This window comes from Pyrus communis, chromosome 10, assembly GCF_041283825.1.
Source record: "Pyrus communis isolate YQ-2024b chromosome 10, ASM4128382v1, whole genome shotgun sequence".
NCBI lineage: Eukaryota > Viridiplantae > Streptophyta > Magnoliopsida > Rosales > Rosaceae > Pyrus > Pyrus communis.
The window spans coordinates 26834804-26860567 of record NC_142574.1 but is presented as its reverse complement, the minus strand read 5'-3'; the positions used below and the strand labels follow the sequence as shown (position 1 = coordinate 26860567).

Sequence of the window (25764 nt, the reverse complement as noted above, 5' to 3'; positions counted from 1 at the left end):
TTAAAATTGAAAGGCCAAACGCCAAAGTCTAGATAAATAAGATAATCTAGAGTCTAATTAGAAAAGAAGAAAAAAAATCAAATTTAACTTTTTTACAAGTAATATTTATTATGTATTGAAATTGAATACGTCTAAATTCATTAAGAATGTTTTCCCTTAAACCCGAAGTTTTGAGTTCGAAAACCTCCTGAGACGTATTTAAAAGAAAGATAAAGGTAATTTTCCTAGAACAGATACACCTACTATTCAAAATCATCCTCTACAGAACTACAAAACTCGGATACTTGCTAGTTTGTGCAGTTAACAGAACAATTCACATATGCCAAGATTTTAGCCATCCGAATATAGCCAACGTTTTCCTACGCTTTCGTCAGTAAACCTCCGAAGGCTTATTTGATACAAATTTACACGGCTTCACGGTTCCCTAACCTTCTGATTTGCACCAATTTTTTCCGGAGATGTCGTGGAGGACGATGACGACAATCCGGAGAGATTACACTCGGCCTTGTCCTTGTCAAATGCTTTTTGTACTTCCTCCTTGAGCTCCATGAAACGCCTCCTCTTTACCTTCTGCTCGTCGGAGGAGCCAGGCTCGAGGTAAAACAAATCAGGGAGGTCGTCTGCAATGAACTTATCCAGGACTTCCGAGCAATGAGGGAAATAGCATCTACCCAAACGGACTGCCACAATACGATGAAGCTTAGAAAAAATGACTAAATATTATGTAAGTCGACCGCAGTAACAGAGAAAAGCATGCATTTGTGATTTACCTGTTTTCATAAGGGCTTCCAACCTGGAATGAAGTCTTTTGTTCTGCACGGTGGGGGTCTCGTTTAAATCAACCTCCATCAGATTCCCACTTGAGCCTTTCGATGATGATGGCGCAGCAAACTCAGATGTCTCCGCATGGGCAATGACCATGGCTAGCTTGGCTTCTGCAGGGAAAAACAATCGGGCCAATGCCACTGCAATAACAAGTGAAAGATGTCATGCCAGAGACTCAGAGGCACACTAAACCAATCAAACGAAGAAATAGTGTTTTTGAATGGTGTAAATAAAATTGAGAATGTCTTAGGAATCTTACCTCTGTTCTCCAGGTTCAGCAACTCCATGTGCAGATCATCAGGCATTATTTGGGAAGATATAGATGCATCTCCAGCCATTGGATTCCGCCGCATTTCCCTCTCTAGAACATCAATGCATATTCGGTCTTTGTTTGCTTCTTGCCCCTGCTCTGTTTTTGAATGGTAATCCTTTGGTCTCGTCAACCTCCTGCAAATACTAACAGCACTCTGACCATCTGATGTCAGCTCCGATGCACGAGCTCCTTTAGTCAGTAGCAATACAATAATTGATGGCTCTTTGCGCATCACAGCAATGTGAAGCACTGTATAACCCCTAGAATTCCGGAGGTTAACATCAGCGAGGCCCAGAGCAAGCACTTCGGTCACAACCTTAGGATCGCAGTAAGCTGCAGCGTAATGGAGAGCATTTGCTTCATCTAAGGTTATATTAGACTCCGTTAAAAGAAGTTTCACAAGCTCGACATCATCCGAGTCCAAAGCCTTATGTATTCTTCGGATTCTCTTTTCAAGCAAGGGATCGGCAGATGGAAAGTTTGGGTCAGAATCCTGCTGATAATTGCGGCGAAGAATTTTGATTTTCTTCACAACCTCATCAGGAAGTCCCTTCTCAAGAGAGATGTCATCAATATCTGATCGTGCCACTCTATCTATACACTGATCGATGAGCTGATTCAACTGACAATGGAAAGCAACCACGAGAATTGGGATAACATTGTCTGACAGAGCTTTCCCAACAAAATTAAGAAGGCGCCGCTGCCAACACATAGACAATCAAATCAGAACTATTTTCCATTTATATTACCAAAAGAATGAGTAAATGATAAGTTGCATAGACAATCCTATCATAACATTCATAAATAAGTTAAATATATTGATTTACGAATTCATGAACTCATAGACTTGACTAACTGATAGAAATCTGCTCAGAAATTCAGAATAACAGAAGACCAACCTCGAATATCGAAACCAAATCAGGCATTTGGAAAATGGAAGCGGCGTACATCAATTCCACAACGAAATTGATAGCAGGTCTACATGCGTCATGGGCACATACATTGTGAACGCAGGTTGACACCTCCACGGGAGAAGGCCTAAGCTTTCCAGTATACACATAGCTTAAGAAAACCAAGAAGGCTTCATATCCAACATCGCCATAAGGCAGAAAATCACTCATACAGTACTTTGGCCTGTCCTCCTTTCCAGAAGACCCCTTGTCTCGCTTGAATAGCTCGCGAAAAAATCCACTCCTAGAAGCCAATATACATCGGTGTACACCAACAGGAATCCCCTCAACGACGATATCAGCATCACTATAATCACAGCCAGGATCAATCAACAACTGCTCCAAACTAGAGCTAAGCTTGGACAAACTGATGACTTCAAGACTTGGCACCGATTCGGAGCCAGAACACGATAAGTTGTGGCTTATTGAACCATTTGATAAATGGGGTGATGAAGTAAAGCTCAGAGAGGATGATGGTTCAGCTGAATGAGCCATTAATCGACTTTAGACCTGTAGAGCCTAGGATGTATGAATGTCAAGCCTAATCACATAGAGCTTGAAGATAGCAAAATCTATAACTAATTCCCTTGAAGAATTAAGACCCCCAAAGCTGTCTAATTCTTCCAACACAAGCTATAGCCTATAGCTCTCAAAATATTATGATCCATCTTATTCGTATGGTAAAAACCTATAAGCAAAAGTGCTTTTGAGAATCGAAAAGCAAGATAAACAGACTACTTAACAAAAGGGGATGATCCAATATGATCACAAGATTTAAATTTACAAGTTTAACACTCAAAATACAAACCTAGCACAAATTGTGATTTTGCTTTTCACTTTTGAAAGGTGGGTTCCATTGAAAAGACTTAAAATACAAAACTATTGGATTAAAACTGCTAATTTCAAGCTTCCAAATTAAAACTGATAAGTTGAAGCTTCCAAATTGGAATTAGAAACAAAATCTAAAATACAAAGCTAGAATATTGATGCTCAAGATCTAACTACAACAATATAAACCAAATATTGGATCCAATATATTATATGATGTGATTTGTAATACTGCACAAAACAGAAACTTTTGCAGATTTAATCAAAAGAGTTGTATAAAAACTAATAAAAAAAAATTTACACATGTACTGTTATTGGCTTCTCCTACAAGTTGTAGTTTTCCTATCAAATCCCACCTGAATTTCAAAACCCATAACATCAAAAGAACTCATCCCAGGAAAATTGTAGCAAACCCAAAATTTCCCAAAACAAGAAGAAGCAAACTTTCAACCATATAAACCAGAACAAAACTCACAGATATCAAATCCCAAGATTGGCAGGGAGGACACAGAGGTGGGGGGTAGGATTCAATTCAGAGAAACAGAGTCAGAAAGTAGAAAGAGAGAGACAACAGAGAGAAAACAAGCTTTTTTTATGTGTTTTTTTACAGCGAGAGAGAGAAGGAGCTGAGAAATTTCGTTAGAGGGAGATGAAGTCGCTTTGGTGACGATTGAGATAGCATCAGCGATCCCAGCTGGGGTGAGATGACGCAGGCTCGGTGTAAATTAATGGAAGTGTTTTGTTTTTGTTTGGAAATTGCAAAAATTGCAAGTGTGGGAAAACGGAGAGCCAACGTGGGCGCAGTAGTTTATTATTTTGGTTAATCTTTCGCTTTCATCTGTGAATAGAGAGAGAGAGAGAGAGAGATAGAGAGAAGGGGCAAAAGGTTATAGACGGAGTTGGTGTCGGCCATGGTTGACATACCGTGTGATTCATAAGCAATACATGTCATCTGTTTGTTTATTTTAAAAAGCTAGGATGATAAGATCATCTTCAACCGAAGGTTGGTTAAAGAGCTCGTTTTAGATCTCTGGTCTTCGAAGAAAATAATATTTTAATGAACAGTGTAGGGTTATATTTCTTACCATCTCCGGCCATAGAGCTCGTTTTAACCCTGTCACAAAAAATTGTCTCCAACCGAGGACCAAAAGGTCATAGGGCCAAACATAATTTATTATTTAAAAATTGCAACTTAAATTTAAATTCAACGGCTAAGTGACATCAGCTAGCTGTTGGATTTGAATTTTTTTTTGCTATAAATAGGGTGGATATTGGGTTATAATTCATACATCTTTAAATTCAATCTATTTCAATTCAAGTTTGCAATGAATTCCAACTTTGGATCCTCTTCTGATTCCAATTGGGGGTTCTCATCCAATTCCAAATTGGAAGAAAAATGGGCGTAGATGAGACAAGAAGATGAGGAGTCTGATGAAGCAGATGAAGTAGATGAAGCATGGTGCAACACACAAAACATAGTAGCAGCCATGGCTGCGGCCATGGTGTATCAGCCAACTCAAGAACAACCTCAATAGGGTGGCTTTATTGTTGTCCACTCTTACAAACCACAAAATAGAGCGATGACGCATGCCAATCTGATGAGCAACTACTTCAACCCCAACTCGGTGTACACAAAAGAGGATTTTAGTCGTCGCTTCCATATGAGGCGTCATGTCTTCGAGCGTTTACTTCATGATGTCCAACATGTCAATCCATACTTTCGATAGAAGCGGGATAGAACAGGCCGCCCTGGTTTCTCACCTCATCAGAAGGTTACTATTGAACTTCGAATGATGGCCTATGGCTCCCCAGCTGATTCGATGGATGAAACCCATGGTATGTTTGAGTCTACATGCCTTGATACTCTTGCTGAATTCTATGACACAATTGTTCAGTTTTACAAAGACGAGTACCTTCGTAAGCCAAATCAAGAAGATCTGGATCAACTCATTCGCAAAGCTGAAGACCGTGGGTTTCCGGGCATGATAGGGTCATTAAACTGCATGCATTGGGATTGGAAGAACTGTCCCACCGGATGGCAATGAGGCTTTTGCGGAAGGTCAAGAAAGCCAACTGTTGTGTTAAAGGAAGTTGCTTCGTATGACACATGGATTTGGCATGCTTTCTTTGGAGTCTCTAGATCTCAAAATGACATTATAGTTCTTGAGCGTTCACCTCTCTTCAATATCCTGACGGAACATAAAGCACCTTAACTGACTACTACATCAACAATCGTCAGTACAATATGGGGTATTACTTGGCATATGACATCTACCCAAAGAGGGCGACACTTATCCAAGCAATTCTAAACCCTGTGAATGACTCCGACAAGTTGTTTACCTTACACCAAAAGGCATACCGGAAAGATGTTGAGAGAGTTTTCGGTATTCTACAAGCACAGTGGAAGATCATCAACGAACTGGCAAGAGGGTGGAGTCGAGAAAATTTGGACTCCATCATGATGTCTTGCATCATATTACACAATATGATTGTGGAGGATGAGCGAGATGAGTATATTGATAGAGAGTCTGATGACAACCAAGACGATCCAAATAGGTCAAGAAAGGCTCGTGCAAAAATATATGATGGGCCTAATTTGCCTTTCAATCCAAGAACTAGTAGTATCTCTATAAATGAGTACATGAGGCGCTATAGAATGATATGTTCCCGTGCCACAAACAAGTATCTACAACAGGATTTTGTTACACATATTTGGGCCAAAAATAACATGGAATAGGCATTTAAGTTTTATGTTGTTAAATGTTTTTAAAAATGTTGATTAAGTTTCATGTTGTTAAATGTTTTTTTTTATGTTGTATAATTCTTATGTTGTTTATTGTTGTTTAATATTGTTTAATATTGTTTGATATTGTTTAATGTTATGTAATGTTTAATGGTTTAGGAAGGTATAGGGAAAAAAAAAAAAAAGAGTTTTTAAAAATTTTTAAACAAATTTTGCTATAAAAAAAAAAAAAAAAAAAAAGGCTAAATGACCGTGGCATTTGAATTCCAGCTCGACCCGGGGGCCGGCACCGTTGGCCATTTGGCCCTTTCTTGTCCAGTGGGGCCAACAAACCCTTTGGCCTGACCCTTGGTTGGAGACGATTTTAGCGCTATTTTTGAGCCTCTAGCCCTCTGGATTATTCGGTTGGAGATGGCCTAAGCCTCGGCATTTTTTTTATTGGTTCCTTGAGAAGTTAGGCTTATATACTATTTGCTTTTTTGACAATTTAACACACAAAAGTTGCTTGCAGTGTCAATTACGGTCAAAATTTCATCAAAACGAATCACGTAGCATGCAGCACACATGGTTTTTTTAAGGACGTTACATCGAGAAATTTTTTAGTATATTAGAACACGGAACAGTATAACATATGTTATTATGTAATGAGTTAAACATTTAAAAATGAACTATATAATGATATATATATTGTCATGTGTTTCAAACATACTGAAAAATTTCTCTATCTTGCCGATAGCATTTCTTCTATAAAAGCTCGGTTGTGAGCGCAATAAATAAAGTCAATGTAATTATGTCGTGCCTAACATATTAGTCAATGTAATTCTTTCCCCAAGTCATTTAAGAGTCATGAAGTAACGAGAATTTGCCCTTAAAATGGCCCAGATGTGCAACACTGTGATGTTTTCTCATGGAATTTGTTATAAAGAAATGACTTTTATAGCAAATGATTATTGAAATTAACTCAAGTTATCAAAATAGTTTATCGCTTTCAAAATCAAGTAACATCGTCTTTGAAATTAAGTGCTACACATCAATGTAATCCTTGATTATCAAAATATTTTAAATTTTCTATCAGTTTGATGATGTGGCATACAAAAAGTCCACACAACCAATCATTTGGCGCCACGTAGACGGAAAAAAAAATCACATTTTTGAAATTTAAAATACAACAAAAATGAAAATCAAGGAGGCATTCCGGCAGACAAGCAGCTCGAAGATGGCTGATAGATTTGGCTCGCAAGTACAATCAGGAGAAAGAAATTAAATGTAATGCTTGTTTGCATTTTAGGGGCAGTGAATTGCAGGAAGAAGAAGGTCAAGCATATGAACCGATATTTGATGCAAGAGTTGGTTGTGTCGTTTAAATAAGCAAAAACATTATCAACCCTAATCATGACTTGTTTGAAATTGTTTTTAAAATAACTGAAAGTATTTTAGAAAAAAAATTTTAGGTTTCAAAAAGCGAAGTGCTATCTATAAGAAGCAAATAATTATAGTTCCAGAAAACACTTTAAGTACCTTTTTAAGATTCACTCGTATATTTACTAAGGATTGATTTCAAAAATATTTTCAATCAATACGATTTCATACATTTTAAAGATACTTCAAAACGAGCATCAATATCTAGATAAACGTGGTATTAAAGTGCTATTTTCACCTATTCAGTGTTCATTTCACCTTCCATATTTTCCTTACCCTCCCAAAAAGTTAAGGGAAAAAAAAAAGTGATTTTCTCTCTTTTTAGATTCTCACATATATTTTTTTTTAATTTCTAATCATCAGATTTAATAAATCAAACCAAACCAACGAACTGAATTAAACATGAGTGTGTGCGAACTTAAAAAGAATTTGTGTTTATCATTTCTCAAAAAAAAAAAAAAAAAAACACTTTACTTATTCCTAAACTACTCCTAACTAAAACCTTACAAATTTTATTTTAAAATTTTGAATGGACTTCTAAATCTTTTCTAAACGAAATAGATACTAGTACATGCATGAATTGGTAATTATTCGTCTTCATTTTTTATATAAAAAAATACATCAATTATAAAAATGAACAGAATCTTACGACGTAATTAATATATCTTTTTCTTCGTTACCTCTCCTCTATAGAAAAAAGATAGGATGATATGATCATTTGGTCAACAAGATGTAGGGAGTGGACATAGCTATATACATGTTTTTCTATGCTTGCCACTCGATTGACTACATTATTTAACATAATCTACATGTCCCATCGTCGATACACACACACACAAACACATACATACATACATATATGGAAAATGTTCTTTCCCATACGATGAATGTGAAAAGAAAATATTACCTACTACTAAAAAGAAACAAAAGAACCCATCATCCCATATTATCTAATGTTATGTTTGAGTGTGGCCTGTGAGTACACGACAGATATTTGCATGCTCGATTGCTGCGAAATTGCTACTCGTACGTCATATATTTTGTTTACTATGTTAACGTGTATTAGTTATTTTTTAAGCAATGAAAATTATTTTATGTTTGATTGGTGTAGACTGGATCTATGGTTCACGATCAAGGGATCCAAATGATCTGCATGCAATCCTCATCATGTGGTCATCATCAAGACCCTAACTTCATTACTTTTGACTAATTGTTTAACTTTATAAATCAATCAGCATGTGGTGGGGTTGTTCTGTAAATAAGATATTCATCCTCCACAAAATATAACTTAAAATATTTCTTTTAAACTTGTTCTTCCGACCCATTTTTCATCCTCCAAAGATGACCTACGCCATTTGAAGAATGCATGAGATATTCTACTAAGCCAAGTACGCCATTTGAAGAATGCATGAGATATTCTACTAAACCAAGTACGTTCTTGAGCAATCACAAGTTGGTGGTCTAGTGGTTAATGATGAATTACGAAATTTTCTTAAAATTAAAAACTGGAGGTCTCAGGTCGAGTTTGAAACTCGTTGCTGGTCTGGAAGCTAGACTTGTAGCTAGAGGGAGGCTGAAATGCCTCTGTAAGTCTTCCTAGCCCCCAAAAGGGATGGATAACTGTGATTTGCCACTAGTTGTCCTTTATTTATTTTTTTGTTATTTATTTATTTATTTATTAAAGTAGGCCCTTGAGCGGCTCCAACATTAGCCCCAAGATGTTGGTCTCACAAGCCCCTTTGAGAGAAATCTATTGCTAGCTAGTTAACTAGCGTTTTTCAACTGGTTGTTATGTTAATTGTAGCGTACCTTCTCTTTTTTCTCTCATTTCTAAATAACATTGCTTATACTAAAAAAAAATTAATAAAGCATTTTAACATTGTATTCAAACCTTTTGTCTTGACAAAAGTAGAACTCCTTCTTGGACCACTTGAAAGACCTTAATGAATTGTTTTTTTTTCCAATTTTATTGGTAAATTCTTTGTTTAATAAATTAATGAAAGATGTTTGGCAAATTCTTTATCATGCTGATGTCACGACTTCCCTTCAAAACAAAACCGGTCGGATACCACTTCTGCCCAAAGCAAAACTTAAAACGGTCTGAACCCTAAAACCGTTGGGCTAAACCGGTTAAGAGAAAGTGATATTTTGGAAGATAACAATTGTCAATTTAGTAAAGAACAAGACGTGCCAACAGTAGAAGAAAACATGGCAAATGGCAACTATCATAAGGTGATTTAGTAGTTGGGGATGAATTTCAGCCCCGTATTACAAAGCTATGTTCTAAGTTCGATTCATAACGTTGGTGAATCATATAATAGTTGCCAAAAGGAGATTTAAATACCTTTGTGAATTTCGATCCTCAAAAAGATAGACTGCTGTAGCAAAGCCACTTACTAGTATTTTTGGAAAACAAAGAAGAAAACATGGCATGGTAGAGAGAGAGAGAGGTGGAGAAATGAGAGGAGGAGATAACAAACAAAAGCACAGTGTCAATGACTCGTATGAGTCATGAACTTTTGGGGTATTACCTTATGTTTTTGTCCTAACTATTTTGTATGCTTCTGTTTTGAATTTTGTTTAGAGTAAATTGTAACAATGGTCCCTTATCTTTAACTCAATTGAAGCAAGGGTACCTTAACTAAAAATTCATTACCATTGGTCCCTCAACTCATTAAAACGTGCAACTATGGTCCCTCAACTAAAAATCCATTATCATTGGCCTCTCAACTTTAATCCAACTGAAGAAATAGTCCCTCAGTTTTAACCCAATTGGAGCAATGGTCTCTCAACTTTAACCCAATTGTAACAAGGGTCATTCCAACATAACTCATTTTGACAAAATTCTAATAAAGTTGAAGAAAATGATCATAGTTACATGTTTTGATGAGTTAAGGGACCCCAACTGTAGCCATAGTCCTTCCAACATAACTTATTTTGATAAAATTCTGACGAAGTTAATAAAAATGACCATAGTTACATATCTTGATGAGTTAAGAGACCAATTATAATAGATTTTTACTTGAGAAACCATTACTTCAATGTGATTAAAGTTCATAAACTATTATTACAATTTACTATTTTTTTTACATGAACTTTTGCATGTGACAACAGTGGCGTGGACGATTCTCTCTCTCTCTCTCTAACCCACTATGCAACATGTTACATGTCATCTTATAGCAATGGTCAATGGTCAATGGTCAAACTTGCATAATTGCTTGGGTATATATTAAATAATAAGTATCTATATATTCATATTCTTGAATGTGTGGAGTAAATCGCCTAGATATGTGCGAGTGATTTCTGATTGTTGTTGTTTGTGAGTTTTTCCACTCTTAATCAGAGGTTATGCATTTGACTTGAGATGAAATAATAATACACCAAGAAAAAAAATGCATTTTTTTATTAGAAATGCTCTTAATTAGTATTTGGGGGGTTTTGCGTCGAAGGCTTTGATGACATGTGATGTAAAGAGACGAACCAAAATCTTCACGTCTCCTATTCATGAGTTAGACCCAAAACATTCCATAGGAAAACTTGTTTCTTTACAACATAAGCTCGTCAAAACCTGCGACACAAAAGTCCCACAACAATTGGCAGCTCGTATTTGGTACCAAATACCCAAAAAAAAAAAAATGCTACTTTCTCTTGTTTAACATCAAGGATAATAAAAATAAAATATCAAAAAAGGTTGACGTGGGTTATGTAAGTTAGTTGAAACATTGCCCTTGCCACTTTGTACCTAAGTTAAAATCTTTGCCCTAATAAATTAGAATATTTTTTATTCGTCATATCTTGTTAAAATAATATAAACCATCTTTGATCTTCCTATCCAAAAAATCTCATCCCGGTCCAAGTTCAAACCGGTTCTGATCCCGACCGTTATATTAAACAGTAAAAGGATAATACTAGGGAAATTACATTTGTAAATAAAATTTACAAACTAAATGATGTGTCATCGATAAGAATTATCACGTTTACCAACGTTACCAATTATCAACTTTCATGTCTTTTAATTTCTAAAATTTTATCTATAAATTTAGTCCTCCTAACATTATCCAACGGTTAACACGTTAAAACGGAATCAGGCAAGACTCCGGTCCAGTCTTTGTCCTCATCTCTGTAACATCTTTCGGCTTTTTCCCTTGCGATGGCTAACATAGCTGTCTTTTTTGTATCTTCTGGTTTTGTGGGATGTCAGTGCAGAAGAACCTTTACACTAACACTTATTTCCTCCATCCCCAAATCCAATCATCCTCCGAAAAATGGCTTCCTTGAAGGAACTGCTCACCCAAGAACGTGTCGGACTCGAAAAAAATAAGTACCCGAAAGGCCAGAAACCATTGATGTACAGAGAGAGAGATGAACTTACGGCTCTATTTCTGCCTGTGCACATCTGCCAGGATCGAAAAAGTTACGATTTTTCGCACCACAAGGCTCGGACGCGAAAAGGGTCGTCGAGAAGGGTGAGTACTACTTCGGAGAGGTCGAATTCCAAGTCATTGGTTTCGGAGAGTTCGATGGATGGTGAGCCTGCCGCCATTGATGAAGTTACCACTAGAGCTGTGGTTTCGATACTTAGCGGTTACGTTGGGAGGTACGTGAAGGATGAGGGTTTTCGGGAAACAATCCGCGAAAAGTGCAGGTCTTGCTTGGTGAGAAAGAAAAAGGATCTGGATAATGGGATGTTGGGAAACTTGGAACTGGGTATTGAAAGTGTTGAGAAGTTGGTGGAAGATCAATGGTCGGAAAGTAAGGAAGTTAGGACGAAAAAAGTGAAGAATACGATTCGGGTTTTGAACGTTGTTGGTTCCTCAAAATCTAGCAGTTCTCATCTCTCTGCCTGTGCTCAGCTCTACTTGTCGATTGTTCACAAGATTGAGAAAAATGACCGGCTTTCGGCGAGGCACTTGCTTCAAGTGTTCTGTGATTCGGCGAGTTCGGCACGAACGCATTTTCTTCCTGATCTTTGGGAGCATTTCTTTCTTCCACATCTTTTACATGTGAAGATTTGGTATGCCAGGGAAATGGATGTTCTTTCGAGCTCAGATGACGGTGAGAAGGAGAAGAAAATGAAAGCCGTGGCAAGAGCGTACGATGAACAAATGGATATGGGAACTACAAAGTTTGCTTTGTACTACAAAGAGTGGCTTCAAGTTGGGGCTGAGGCCCCTCCTGTTCCTCCTACTATACCTTTGCCTTCTTCGATACGCAGTTGCAGATCATCGAGAAGGAGATCATCGGATTCTTACACTTCACATTCCTCGCTCAACAAAAATTTGTAAGTAGTACTAATACATGAAAACGTTTGAATCACTTTTGCAAAACATTTTGAAAGTATATTTGATTTGTAGTTTGTGCTGTAATTGTGTATCTTGTTTGATGGCTTCGGAAATCACTGAAGATACCACGCTGTGTTTGGCCCCACGCCTGAGCGAACATCTGTGGAGCTCAATCAGCGAAATGGAGTTTTGAACGATGCTTGGGGTCTAGATGAGGTGGAAAAGTTGTGTGTAGATGAAGATAATTACAACCATATCGGTTATGTTCATGTGAGTGAATCTGTCTTCATCTCAGTTCTTTACTGCATTCATTTTTCGTAAGTAATTGAATGTTGCAGGGAGAATTCACATTGTCACCGTTTTCTGGTTTTGTCAGAGTGGAGAAAGGTCTAGTCGGAGAAGGTCATCAAGCGAAAATCATAGAAATCCAGTGATTGCGCTATGGCCTGAGTCGGAGACACAGAAGACGGGCCATTTTGGATTCTTTAGATGCCAGAATGAGCCAACAGAATGCTTGGTGAGCAAGAATCTCATAGTCAAGAACAATTCAATCCGTAACCAAGATAACTCCCATCTTCCACCTCTAAGCAACTTAAGCCGGGCTATTAGCACCCTCTACTCCTCCGATAATCTAAGCGATTGCGAAAGTGCAATTCGTGTGATTACCAAGGCTTGGTTGGACTCCCATGGTGATCCTGTCATTGAGGTTGAGCTATCAAATCCACCTGTTATTCAGGGAATGCTGGAGGTGTTGTTTGTTTCTAGTAATGATGAAATTTTGGAATTAGTAATCTCGGTTTTAGCTGAATTTGTAGCGAGAAACGAGATGATTAGACAGATCATACTGAACTCGGATCCACAGCTTGAGTTTCTTATGAGACTTCTAAAAAGTAATGGTCTATTTTTGAAAGCTGCAATTCTGCTTTACTTGTTGAAGCCAAAGGCAAAACAGATGATATCTGTCGAATGGGTGGCACTAGTCCTTCGAGTACTAGAGTTTGGAGATCAGTTGCAGACACTATTCACAGTTCGTTGCAGTCCTCAAGTGGCGGCGTTGTACCTTTTAGACCAGCTTCTTACCGGTTTTGATGAAGACCGAAACTTGGAGAATGCAAGAGAGGTAGTTTCTCTTGGAGGGTTGAGCCTTCTGGTGACAAAAATCGAGAGAGGGGAAACTCATGAGAGGAACAACATTGCTTCAGTCATTGCACATTGTGTTCGAGCTGATGGAAGCTGTCGAAATTACTTGGCTGATTTTCTCAACAAGGCTTCTCTTCTTGAACTCATTGTACTTGGAAATGGCAAGAACTCTACTGGCTCTGCATTTGCTTTACTGATCGAAATACTATGCCTTAGTAGGTATGGATTTGTTTTGAACTCTTTTCATTTTTCTTGTACGTTTTATATGTTGTTTTCACATTTTGATCAACTGAATGATTTTTCGCAGAAGAACGAAAATCACTGAAATCCTAAATGGACTGAAAGAAGGATCCCGCGGCATTAACACAATGCAGATTTTGTTGGTCTATCTGCAGAGCGCTCCACTTGAAGAACGCCTGTTGATTGCAGTCGTTTTACTTCAGCTTGATCTTATGGTAAATCCATCCTTAGTGATTACGCAACTTTCTCGTAGAAATTGTAAAATCTTTCTAAACTCATTTCAACTTCTGGCAACCAAACTGTTCAGATAAGTACTTAAATCTTTGCCCTAGGGTTTTAATATATATCTTGAATAGTTCCCATATGGAGTAGCAGTTTTGTTGCAGGGAGACCCTTTCAGGAGCAGTGTATATAGAGAAGAAGCCATTGAAGCCATCATAGAAGCTTTAAGCAGTCGAACATGCAGCAAAAAAGTCCAGCAACGATCGTCAAGAGCTCTCTTAATGTTGGGAGGCCGGTTTTCTTATACCGGCAAGGCATCAACAGAACAGGGGCTTTTACAACAAGCTGGTTACAGTCATTGGCCAAGAAATTCATTTCACTTCAAAGAAAATGTTGTGGATGGTTTTGCCCACTCGGTAAGCTTTCTACTACCCCAAACCGGCTGAAATTTTTCGATAAACAAACAAATAATGCCACCATTTTTATGTGATCTGAAAAATCAGAACGAAGACGAAGCAGCAAAGGAAAATTGGCAAAGGAAAACAGCGACTGTTTTGTTCAAAAACGGCAACAGGAAACTACTCGTGGCCCTTTCGGATTCCATGGCGAATGGCATCCCGAGTTTAGCGCGATCGAGCCTTGTGACGGTGTCATGGATGAGTAGGTTTGTCGACGCAGTCGGAGATGAAGATTTAGGGTCCATGGCATGCTCAGTTCTTGTGCCTCAGCTGCTAGAATCACTGAATTATGACAGAGATGTGGAGGAAAGAGTGCTTGCTTCATATACATTGCTGAATCTAGCAAAAAGTTCAGGTATGTCTTTCCAAAATTCAAAGTTAAATAATTTGATTAATTATTAATTAATTTATTTGTGTTGTGAAAAATTTCAGTTCATGAAAACGTCCCTACGCTATCATCAGTGGGAAAAGAGTTGCTTAGGAAACTTCAGAACCTGTCCTTAGTGACATGGACGGCAAATGAGCTTATTTCAATCATCACAAGCAACTAAAGGCTTCACTGTGAGGGGGATTATTGCATGTTAGCGAAGGTCACACGATGAGTGATATACTCACGCAAGGATATACTCTCGGTGACGCCCAAGTCTTTCTCCACCGCGAGACCTAAATTTGTTCCAAATTAGTGAAACTTCCTTGGAGGCAGCTTCCTTTTTGCTTTGTTGGTGTGTGTATGCGCGTTCACATGTTTGCTTGTAATGGTTCTCTTTCTTCCAAAAATGGGTATTTTTGTATAGTGCAGCATATTTGAGGGGAAAAAGATTATTTATCCAACCAAAAAATTATGGGCACAGAGCCTGATACAACTAGGAATTCCACACTTGACGGGTCTTGACCTGACCTCGCCGGAATGAACCTAGGCGGAGAAGTTGCGAAATCTGTTCAATCCACTTATATACAGACAACGTTACAAACGCAATAATTTAACCCAAACCGTCACCAAATGCAAGTACCATCAATCCACTTATATACAGACGTCTAATTGCAAAAATATCTCCCAAACAAGTAGCAAAAATAACCAACATCCCAATCTCCATCTCCACGTATACCCAAAACCTTTTCACTCACCACCCAAATACCTCAAGTCCCACAATGATTTAAGAATTTGGGCCACCGCCGAGAATGACCTGTCGTTTCAATCCACTCAAAGAAATCTATCACAAACAAGTGCAACCAATGATAGAAGTAACTTCCACACTTGTGCCCTTGTTGATAAGTTTGCACAAATAGAAACAGAACTAGAATCTCCCCCCTAATCAACAAATATATCCAAATTTAGTCCCTGATCATGACATGTTTCTCTCCCATTGTCCTTATACATAATAAAAGGGGAATCTCTCCAGTAGAAACAGCAAATCCCTTCCAAGTTTATATGTCTGCAGATAACCTGCACATTTTTTGTGGTCCTAACAGAGCCCCAAGAATTGGCCAACCATCACATGCCAGGAATCTAAGGAAACTAAGGAAGGGACCACAAGTAAAAACACTTCCAGCATACATGCAGGCAAAAATCTAGAGGGAGGGGAGCCATAAACTTTTAGATATCTTTCGATGCAAAGGTAATTACAAATTTTGTAGACATATAGGGAAGTGATTTCTACACAACTTTTTTCTCCACCTACACACCCTTGTAGATTTTTAGCATTTGGATAGAAATATTCAAAGAAGAATCAAGGAAAACAAGTAGACAGGAGTGCGGAAATCATTTCCCAACATATATTGTGTTTGTAAATAATCCAAAAATTGCCCCAACAGTGTATTTCCTTCCTATTTATAAACTCTACACAAAACTGAAACTTGCAGCATTCAATTTATGAGCAGAAAGAAGGACAGTAAGGACAATGGTGTCTGGAGTCTACTTCTAATTTAAACCTTCCGTGTTTTGTACCATTTCGACTCGATTCATACATATCACACACAAGAAAGAAACACAAGTGTTCAAAACGATTTGGAACCACTAAAGAACACACAAGAACTAACATACTAACTACAATGAAAATGCTTAACATACCATTTCGATTGAAAAAACCATTAGATTCACGCACAAACTCTTTTTCAGGAAGTTGGAATTGCGTCCTGGTTTGCCAACTTACAGAACCATATCCGTCCTGTTCCACAAAAAAGAGATCATAGGAACGTGCGTCGAACTTCATATGAAAAACATAATGTTTTCCAGGTCAGCATGCAATTTATAAAACTTTCCGTCTAGAGAAGCCACTGAGTGTGGTGACGATGCCAATGCTGCTGCTGCTGCTGCTGATGATGATGAAGAATAGGAGGAGGAAGAAGATACTGAATCTCGAGACTGTCGCTCGATACTCTCATGGTATAACCGCCCTCTATATGCAACAAGGTCAGCATAGTATACTGGTGGTACCAAAGCTACAGGTTTAGTACACCTTGCTAAGGTGAAGCACAAGTCATAAATGAGCTTCTGCAATTGGTCAGAGGTAAACCTATGCTCATCCCAAAGAACATAGTAGTGTGTGGGTTTGCTTGTTCCGAGGGCTCCATAATGACTGCAAAGATAAAAGTCAAACTCAAACGGGTGCACAATTGTTGTATCCACAACAGTCCCTGGTAACACATTGCATGTTGGACTCCCATCCTTCACATTCTCTAGAAACAAACGAGTATGGTGCCGCTTTTGAGCAACAATAAGTGTGATGGTAGGATAGTATTTTTTACATCCAAAAGCCCTCTTCATATCTAGTAACTCTTCATTTAGAACCATATCAAACTGGCCCTCGCTGACTCCATCACGGAAGACAACAATTTTGTCTGGCTTGACTTTATTCAATCGCTCATAAGTTTCAACAAGCTCCAGGCACATGTCTCCAAAACTCAACATCCTTTCGCTACGGTGTTGCTGGGGTCGAACTCGTGCAGCATAACAATTCAAAGCAGGCCAGTTTACAGTGGCAACAACAGCTGCAATTGATGGACTTTTTTTGTTTTGCGCAGCAGGATGATTGACATCAGCCCCCACAAACATAACATGGCCTGCATCCCCAAAGAGGGGGAGCCGATCAATTAGTTCTACATTACTACCTCCAAGCTTTGCATTAATCTTAAGTGCAAGGTTTCCAAGATACTTTTCATTTGCTTTGTTGGCCATATTTGACAAGCAGCACTGCGTCACTATACCAATTTGAGTCTCGGAGATCCACTTCAGATACTTGTAACCAGGATCTCTTCTAGGCATTACACAAATAATTAATTGCAAGTAGCCTTTTCCTTTCTTGTGTACCTCTTCATTAACACTTTCAAGTACCTGGCGAAGCATCTGAACACTAGAGAATGGTCTCATTGTAGTGCCTTGGTATGAAAGAGGCTCTTCCATTCTGATTCCCAGCTCATTGCACCGATTGATGAGCTTTGGGATGAAGCCGTGGTTCAGTACAAATCGATCATGACGGGTGAAGTCAAGTAAAGCCCAGCGATTGATTGGTTTTCCTTCCATTACAGACTTTCCAATCAGATTCCAGTTGCATTTCTCTCTGTCAACTGTTACCTTATTCACCTTGCCATCAGAAGCACCGAACTTCAATTCTGGTGGGCCAATGACACGCCCTGTTACTGGTGTCATATTCTTGTTAACTTCAATTCCAAAATTTTCGATTATGCCACCACTGCCAATAACACAGGATCATATACTTAATAATGACAGCAGTTTTTATACAGGATTACTTTACTGAAAATGGTTATAACTATCGCCATATATATAAGAATCAAACAGAATACTGGTTTCAACCTTCAGAGAAACCAACTGCCTGCTAACTGTGCAAGTTTAGCAAAATCGGACTCACAAACCACAAGAGAGAACATAAATTTACTTACCCACAGGGTCCATCGTCAGACTGTATAATGTCACATATCTTCCTCTGCCTATCACGCGGTTGAGCCAATGACCTACTCCTCAGCATCATGGCTGCTTCTCTGTCCAAGCGCTCCTTTGAATACTTTTGCCCCTCAGCTAACACACAGAACTCCATAGGTGTATCATTCCTTCTACCATTTTTCCCCAAATCCAAGCAAGGAATGTCTGTATACTGGATTTCCTTGTATCTTTCCCTGAAATAATCGACAAGTCTAACTTTCCTTGGTGGAAACTGGCCGTCTATGTCTACATCATAAAATGTAATATCTCCTGCATTCTTATCAGTCAGCCCCTTGATGATGTACTTTTGCTTGGTTTTACGGTGCATCACAGTTACTTTCAGTCCTCTCAACACACGCTCAACCTCTCTCCTAAACCTCTCGAAATTATTTAAAGTAAAACCCGTAATCTGCTCTTGCAGAAAATCTATAACTGGCAAGCGCTTATAAAATGCCAGGACTGAGTAATCAAGACACAGGGAAGGACCCTGGGAAGTGAGCCTTACAGAATCTTGAAACCCTCTAGATGCAGAAATACCGTGTCCAAGGTCGTCGTTGAGACTAGAATCCACAGGGTAATAGTTTCGCCCAACAGCAATCAAGCGCCTACTTGGATTCTCTTTCATCACCAAATCCATACCGTGTAATATATCACGAGGGATAGACAATAAGTGGCCACTCAAGTACTCCTTCAACTTGCAAAGCTTGAGCTCGTTTACTAACTTTATAGTAAATATGTATGTAGTAAACCGCGTGTCTTCTTCATCAGGAACCTCTACCTTAAATGATCCAGTGGGCAACCGCACTGCACTGAAGATGTTCTTTTCACCATCGTATGCAGTACTTGACAAGGGAAAGTCCGTAGGTTTATCAGAGGATAACTTCTTCCTGATTGCAGAGAGCTCAGACTTGGAAATTTTCATATGATTAGGAGCAGGGGTCTCTGATTTGACATCAACACCGTAGTGCCTTATGATACTCTCAGGATTGAATGAGACATTAAAATGATTAGAACGAAGCATAACAGTTTGGATAGCTTTTGTGCCTCCGTTGTCTGGCCGTTTTGCTGAGAGATTCTTGTCTGCATTGTCCGAAGAAGATGAAGGAGGCATCTGTTTCGAAATTTCCAGAGATCGCAATCGAGGAACAAAAGTATCTAGGTAGAAAAATAAACAAAACATTAGGTGTTATCCTCAGTGGTGACTGTTTATGCAAACTAAAAAAATGCTAGACTACTGAAACGCATTTTGTCCACTGTGAACATATTTATGCAAAAACTCTCAGCAAAATCAACCAAATGCCCAGTTCAATGTTCGGAAGCGCCTTTAACTTTTTTTTCGACAAAATTTGGCAGAACAACTTGTTATAAAAACGCTTTTGAGTTGCAAAAGCACTTGGAAAAGCTTCAAAAGCAATCGGATTTTTTTTGAGTGGGCTAAACCTCACAATGGGCAAACCACAGTAATTTAGTTCGAATTCATCTTTGGAGAGAATCGAACTTCAAACTTCTCACTCACTAGTACTAAGTGGCCAAAAGCAATTGGATTTATATTAAAAAAAAATTAACGTACTTCTAATAAAAACGATTCTTGTAAAAGCTCTTATGAGATAAAGTGCTTTCTTGAGAAGCGATTGCAAACAGGCTTATTGTAATCACTAAATAAACATTATATCACCACATTCTCATTTTATACATACAAGTGTAACACATACAAACTCAAACAGGAAAACTTAATCAGATTAAAATTAGGGATTAAAAAAAATGCAATTAGTTCTAGAGGATCCATACCAGGAGGAGGAGGGGAAGTAGGAGAGTTCGCTAGGGCTGGAGATGCAGGGGAGGGCGCTGTGGACACCCACGCTCTGTTGGGCCTACCGCTCCATGGAGAAGGTCTCCCCGGACGGCCCCACTTGTTATCACGCTGCTCCTGCGGTGGTTGTTGACGGTGGTACTGGGACCCTCTACCACCACCACCCCTGGAACCGCCATAACTTCCCCAACCGCCTCTTCCTGTCTCATTGTCTCCTCCACTCCCTCTTTCATCGCCGTCACTGTCTCTCCATCTTCCTTTTCGCCAATCGTCGCCGCCGCTGCTTTCCATTGGAAAATCGGGAGTGAACTCAAAAAATCGAGAGAAAAAGTGGCCTCGAATTTCACTCCTTTTTTCTTTTTCTTCTTATATGCGATGGTGCCGATTGAATGACGATCTTGCCCTTGCTCAATTGCCTTGGTCGCGAAGGGTCAACCGCCGAGAAGACCGTTGGTAGTGGAAGGCGAAAAGTTCGGGGTTTTTGGTGGGAAACCCAGTCGCTCTGGTGTTAATCCCGATTTTACCCCAAACTTCATTAAAAGAATCAATTTTTTTTTTAGTATATCAATATTTTTACACTAAAAGAATGAAAGCAAATGAGAAAAATATTGTCTTCACCAAAAAAAAAAAAAACTCTTTCTCAATTCAATTACTCGTACTTGTGTATGCACTTCAAAACACCATTGATATCGATTGCAACTAGAAACAAGTGGAAAGTAAATAAAGAACATTTCCCTTTCGCAATTCTAATATTATACGTAAATAATACTGGTAAAAAAATAACATAGATTAAAAGGAAATTCATTGTAACAAAAACACGATGTTAACAAACAGATTAACTTTCCATTCCCACAAATATATATGTCATCCAACATTCTTACATTCACAACTTTAAAATGATACATCAAACCCACATTCATAACAAGGACTTACCACTGATTTAGATCCACAAAATGATTCGAAACGACATATGAGCACAGAACGTATGAAGTAGAGAAAACGCTAAACATAACATTACGACACAGAAACCCATTAGATTCACGCACAAACTCCTTTTCAGGAGGTTGGAAATGCGAACGGGTTTGCCAACTTACGGAACCATAACCCTTCTGCTCCACCAAAAAGAGACTACGGGATCATGCTTTGGCCTTCACACGAAAAACATCATGTTTTCCAAGTCCGCGTGCAATTTGCAGAACCTTTCATCAAGAGAAGCCACTGACAGCGGTGAATATGTCGAGGACGAGGACGAGGAGGGTACTGAAGCTGGAGACTGTCCCTCCGTACTCTCGTAGTATAATCGCCCCCTATATGCCACGAGGTCAGCATAGTACACCGGTGGGACCAATGATACAGGTTTTGTACATCTTGCAAAGGTGAAGCACAAGTCATATATAAGCTTCTGTAATTGATCTGAAGTAAACCGATGATCGTCCCGAAGAACATGGTAGTGTGTGGGTTTGCTTGTTCCAAGGGCTCCATAATGACTGCAAAGATAGAAGTCAAACTCAAACGGGTGCACGATTGTTGTGTCCACAACAGTTCCCGGTGATATGTTGCCTGCGGAACCCCCATCCCTTGGATTCTCCAGAAATAGACGAGTATGGTGCCGCTTCTGGGCAACAATAAGTGTGATGGTTGGATGGTATTTTATACTTTCGAAAGCCATCTTCAGATCTAGCAACTCTTCATTGAGAACCATATCAAACTGGCCCTCACTGACTCCATCACGGAAGATAATAATTTTCTCTGGCTTGACTTTACTCAATCGCTCATAAGATTCAACAAGCTCCAGACACATGTCTCCAAAATTCAATATCTTCTCCACACGATGGTACTGGGATCGAACTCGTGCAGCATAACGATTCGCAGCAGGCCAGTTTAAAGTGGCAACAACTGCTGCAATTGATGGACTTGTTGTGTTTCGCGCAGCAGGATGATTGACATCAGCTCCCACAAACATAACATGGCCTGCATTCCCTACGAGGGGGAGCCGATCATTTAGCTCTACATTACTGCCTCCAAGCTTGGCATTGATCTTGAGTGCAAGATTTGCAAGGTACTGGTCATTTGCTTTGTTGGCCATATTTGACAAGCAGCATTGCGTCACTATACCAATTTGAGTCTCAGCAATCCACTTCAGATGCTTGTAACCAGGGTCTCTTTTAGACATTACACAAACAAGTAACTGCAAGTAGCCATTGCCTTCTTTTTTCGCCTTTTCATTAAAGCTTTCAAGCAGCGGACGAAGCATCTGAACACTAGAGAATGGCCTCATTGAAGTGGTTTCATACAAAACAGGCTCTCCCATTCTGATTCCCAGTCTGTTGCACCGAGCGATGAGCTTTGGGATGAACTGGTTAGGGTCCAGTTTGAAACGATCAGAACTGCTGAAGTCAAGTACGGCCCAGCACTTGATTGGTTTTCCTTCCACGAGAGTCTTCCCAACCAGATTCCATTGACATTTCTCTCTGTCAACAGTCACCTTAATCACCTTGCCATCAGAAGCACCCAACTTCAACTCAGGTGGGACAATCACACGCCCTGTCACTGGTGTCATATTCTGGTTGACCTCAAATCCAAAATTCTGAATGATGCCACCACTGCCAATAACAAAATAATCAGGATCTTAATCCCTGCCAAATTAAGTTACTCAAAATGGTAATGACTATCGCCATATTATAAGCATTGTTCATGTAAAAAGATGTTTATGCTTCTATATGCTTAGATTTCCCTAATATAGAATAAGAGTTCGCACTTCTCACTTTCAGAGAAGCAACTACGTACTAACTAAAATCATATACACTAGTTCAAAATCTTCCATGCACGAGGAATACTGAATTCACGAAAATTCAAATGAACAGTAGAAGGTGATTAAAGTCTAATTTACTAGAAAAACGAGGAAGAGAAATTCACTTACCCGGAAGGTCCATCTTTTGATCGTACCATGTTGGATATCATGTTCTGTCTATCTCTTGGTGAAGGCAATGAGATGTTCTTCAGCATGATGGCTGCTTCTTTGCCCAAAGATTCCTTTGGATACCTTTGCCCCTCAACTAAGACACAGAACTCCATTGGTGTATCATTCCTTTTACCATTTTTCCCCAAATCCAAGCAGGGAATGTTTTTGTACTGAATCTCTCTGTATTTGTCCCTGAAATAATCAGGAAGTCTAACTTTCCTTGGTGGAATCTGGCCATCTATGTCTACAGCATCAAATGTAATTTCTCCTGCATTCTTATCAGTCAGCCCCATGATGACGTACGTTTGCTTGGTTTTCCGGTGAGTCACAGTAACTTTCAATCCCTTCAATACATCCTCAACCTCCCTCCTAAACCTCTTGAAATTATTTAATGTAAAACCCCTTATCTGCTCTTGGAGAAATTCTGTAACTGACATGCGCTTATGAAATGCCAAGACTGAGTAATCGAGACACAAGGTAGGACCCTGGGACGTGAGCTTCAAGCTATGCTGAAAACCTCTGAAGGCAGCAACACCATATCCAAGGTCATCGTTTGGATCAGATTCAGTGGGGTAAAAGTTTCGCCCAACAGCAATCATGCGTCTAGCTGGATTCTCTTTCATAACTAAATCCATACTCTGCAATATATTACGAGGGATATCCAACAGCTGACCGCTTAGGTACTCCTTCAACTTGCGAAGCTGGAGCTCCTTCGCAAGCTTTATAGTAAAAATGTACGAACTAAACCGTGTGCCTTCTTCCTCAGGAATCTCCACCTTAAATGATCCAGTGGGCAACGGCACTGCACTGAAAATGTTCTTTTCACCATCATATGCAGTACTTAACAAGGGAAATTTCGAAGGATCATCAGAGAATAACTTGTTCCTGATTGCAGAAAGTTCAGACTTTGATATCTTCACAGGACGGCCATTCTTAGCAGGGTGTTCCGGTTTGACATCAGCATCATAGTGCATTATAATACTTTCAGGATTGAACGAGAGATTAAAATGATTAGCGCGAAGCCTAGCAGTTCGGATAGCTTTTGTGCCCCCATTATCAGGCCGTTTTACTGGGACAAGATTGGCCGCCTTGTCTAAAGAAGATGAAGCGGGTGTCTGTCTTGAAATTGCCATTGATTGCATTGCCGGAACAAGATTATCTGTGCAGAAAACATAGCAAACAAAAGGTATATCACCAACAAATTATTCATGCAAATTCAAATAACTGGACTAACCGCAGCAAAAGATCCACAGAACAAAATGCAGGGTCAGTAAGCCAAAACTGCACAACTCTGACAAACAATTTTTCCACTCATACAAAACAATATGTTTCCGAAAACTGGACTCCAAATCAAATTGTTTATCCAATGTATATAGCAAAGATGGAACATTTCTTAGTAAAAATCAATCAAATGCTCGAACCAAACGTACCGCAAAACCGCTCCCTATGGGTCAGTTGAATCAAAGTAGATAAGCAACAAGCATACAATTTATCACCAAAGCATTATATGTCATAACAAACACTACACATACCAGTGAAAAACCCAAACAGAAACTATATCAGATCAAAATTGCAATGGCTTACTCTCCAAATTAACTATGCTTCACGGTCTTCCATCACAGTTACTAATTACTTGTAATTGTATCTGAAAAAGGACCTCGAATGAAAAGAAAGAAGAGAAACTCATACCAGGAGCAGGAGAGATGTTCGGGGCCGGTCCGGCCGGAGATGCAGGCGGAGCAGGCGCTCTGGGGCCCCATACTCTGGCAGGAGCGGGAGTAATCCATGGATTAGGCCTCGCTTGCTGACTCCGATTCTGGTTCGGCTGTCCTTGCTGCTGTTGTGGCTGATGGTGGTGGAACTGTGGCTCGCCACCATGACCGCCTCTTCCTCTCTCTCCTCCACCTCCTCCACCTCTCCCTCCATTTCCTCTGCCATACCCGCCCTGATCACCCCTTCCACCACCACCACCACCATCACTGCCTCTCCCTCTTCCCATTCCCCTTCCTCTGTATCCACCGCTACCACCGCCTCTTTCCATTGGAGGAATCGGGAGCAAACGCACAAATCAACGAGAAAACTCGACTCAAATTCCTCCTCGCTTTCTTCTACCCTCTCTCTCTCTCAAAATCCACAAAAAACCAACAAATGAGAAGTTGGTCCATTTCATATGCGCGGGGAGTGACCGAAACGACGTTATTGCCCTCGCGGGGATTGTCGCGCAAGTCAACCACGAGGAAGGGTTGGAAAGACGAAATGTCCGGGCGTTTTTGCGTTTTGGGGGGAAAAAAAATCCAGAAGTTTCGATGGAACAGAGAGTGGGTCCCGCGTTTTGCAAAAGAGAAAGGGTTGAGGAAAAGCGTGAGGAATCTAACGGACGGACTATTTGATTTTGATGGCGTGTTCTGTTTCTTTCCTTCTCGCCAATCGCCATCCCTCTCACCTATTTTTTTTTTTTTTTTTCATTTTTTACGAAACACTACTTAAAATTCTTTTTTTTTTAGAGAACTATTATTAGTATTCTAAAAATTTTATTCTATATTCATGGTAAATGTATTTTTCTTTTTAATTATAGAAAATTTAGAGTACCAAATGATATTTTTAAAATACTAATAATAATTTCGTATTTTTAATT

The 25764-nt window shown here is 39.3% G+C and overlaps 5 protein-coding genes across 6 annotated transcripts; 2 read left to right on the top strand and 3 right to left on the bottom strand.

The window, feature by feature from the left end:
• Window positions 1–197: 197 nt before the first annotated feature.
• LOC137728670 (BTB/POZ domain and ankyrin repeat-containing protein NPR1) lies at window positions 198–3633 on the bottom strand. The gene is made up of 5 exons (XM_088677933.1): window positions 3392–3633; window positions 2038–2607; window positions 1085–1838; window positions 771–965; window positions 198–680 (listed from the first exon to the last, which is right to left on the bottom strand). The coding sequence occupies exons 2-5, from the start codon at window positions 2581–2583 to the stop codon at window positions 415–417; spliced, it is 1761 nt and encodes a 586-aa protein (XP_088534059.1). The 5' UTR covers window positions 2584–2607; window positions 3392–3633; the 3' UTR covers window positions 198–414.
• Window positions 3634–4322: 689 nt separating this feature from the next.
• LOC137728481 (uncharacterized) lies at window positions 4323–4961 on the top strand. Its single transcript, XM_068467257.2, has 2 exons — window positions 4323–4418; window positions 4644–4961. Exons 1-2 carry the CDS (start codon window positions 4323–4325, stop codon window positions 4959–4961), a joined length of 414 nt encoding a protein of 137 aa, XP_068323358.2.
• Window positions 4962–11232: 6271 nt separating this feature from the next.
• Window positions 11233–15133, top strand: LOC137729115 (putative E3 ubiquitin-protein ligase LIN). 2 transcript variants are annotated; one of them, XM_068467945.2, is made up of 7 exons: window positions 11233–12359; window positions 12483–12630; window positions 12737–13719; window positions 13808–13955; window positions 14127–14378; window positions 14466–14775; window positions 14853–15133. In XM_068467945.2, the coding sequence occupies exons 1-7, from the start codon at window positions 11344–11346 to the stop codon at window positions 14969–14971; spliced, it is 2976 nt and encodes a 991-aa protein (XP_068324046.2). In that variant the 5' UTR covers window positions 11233–11343; the 3' UTR covers window positions 14972–15133. The 2 variants fall into 2 exon arrangements, with proteins under 2 accessions (XP_068324046.2, XP_088533956.1); XM_088677830.1 differs by having other exon boundaries at window positions 11235–12359; window positions 14097–14378.
• Window positions 15134–16476: 1343 nt separating this feature from the next.
• Window positions 16477–20677, bottom strand: LOC137729514 (protein argonaute 2). Its single transcript, XM_068468476.2, has 3 exons — window positions 20146–20677; window positions 18318–19512; window positions 16477–18109 (listed from the first exon to the last, which is right to left on the bottom strand). The coding sequence occupies exons 1-3, from the start codon at window positions 20456–20458 to the stop codon at window positions 16627–16629; spliced, it is 2991 nt and encodes a 996-aa protein (XP_068324577.2). The 5' UTR covers window positions 20459–20677; the 3' UTR covers window positions 16477–16626.
• A 277-nt stretch (window positions 20678–20954) lies between these two features.
• Window positions 20955–25301, bottom strand: LOC137729745 (protein argonaute 2-like). The gene is made up of 3 exons (XM_068468764.2): window positions 24819–25301; window positions 23088–24288; window positions 20955–22770 (listed from the first exon to the last, which is right to left on the bottom strand). The coding sequence occupies exons 1-3, from the start codon at window positions 25168–25170 to the stop codon at window positions 21318–21320; spliced, it is 3006 nt and encodes a 1001-aa protein (XP_068324865.2). The 5' UTR covers window positions 25171–25301; the 3' UTR covers window positions 20955–21317.
• Between the last annotated feature and the right edge of the window lie 463 nt (window positions 25302–25764).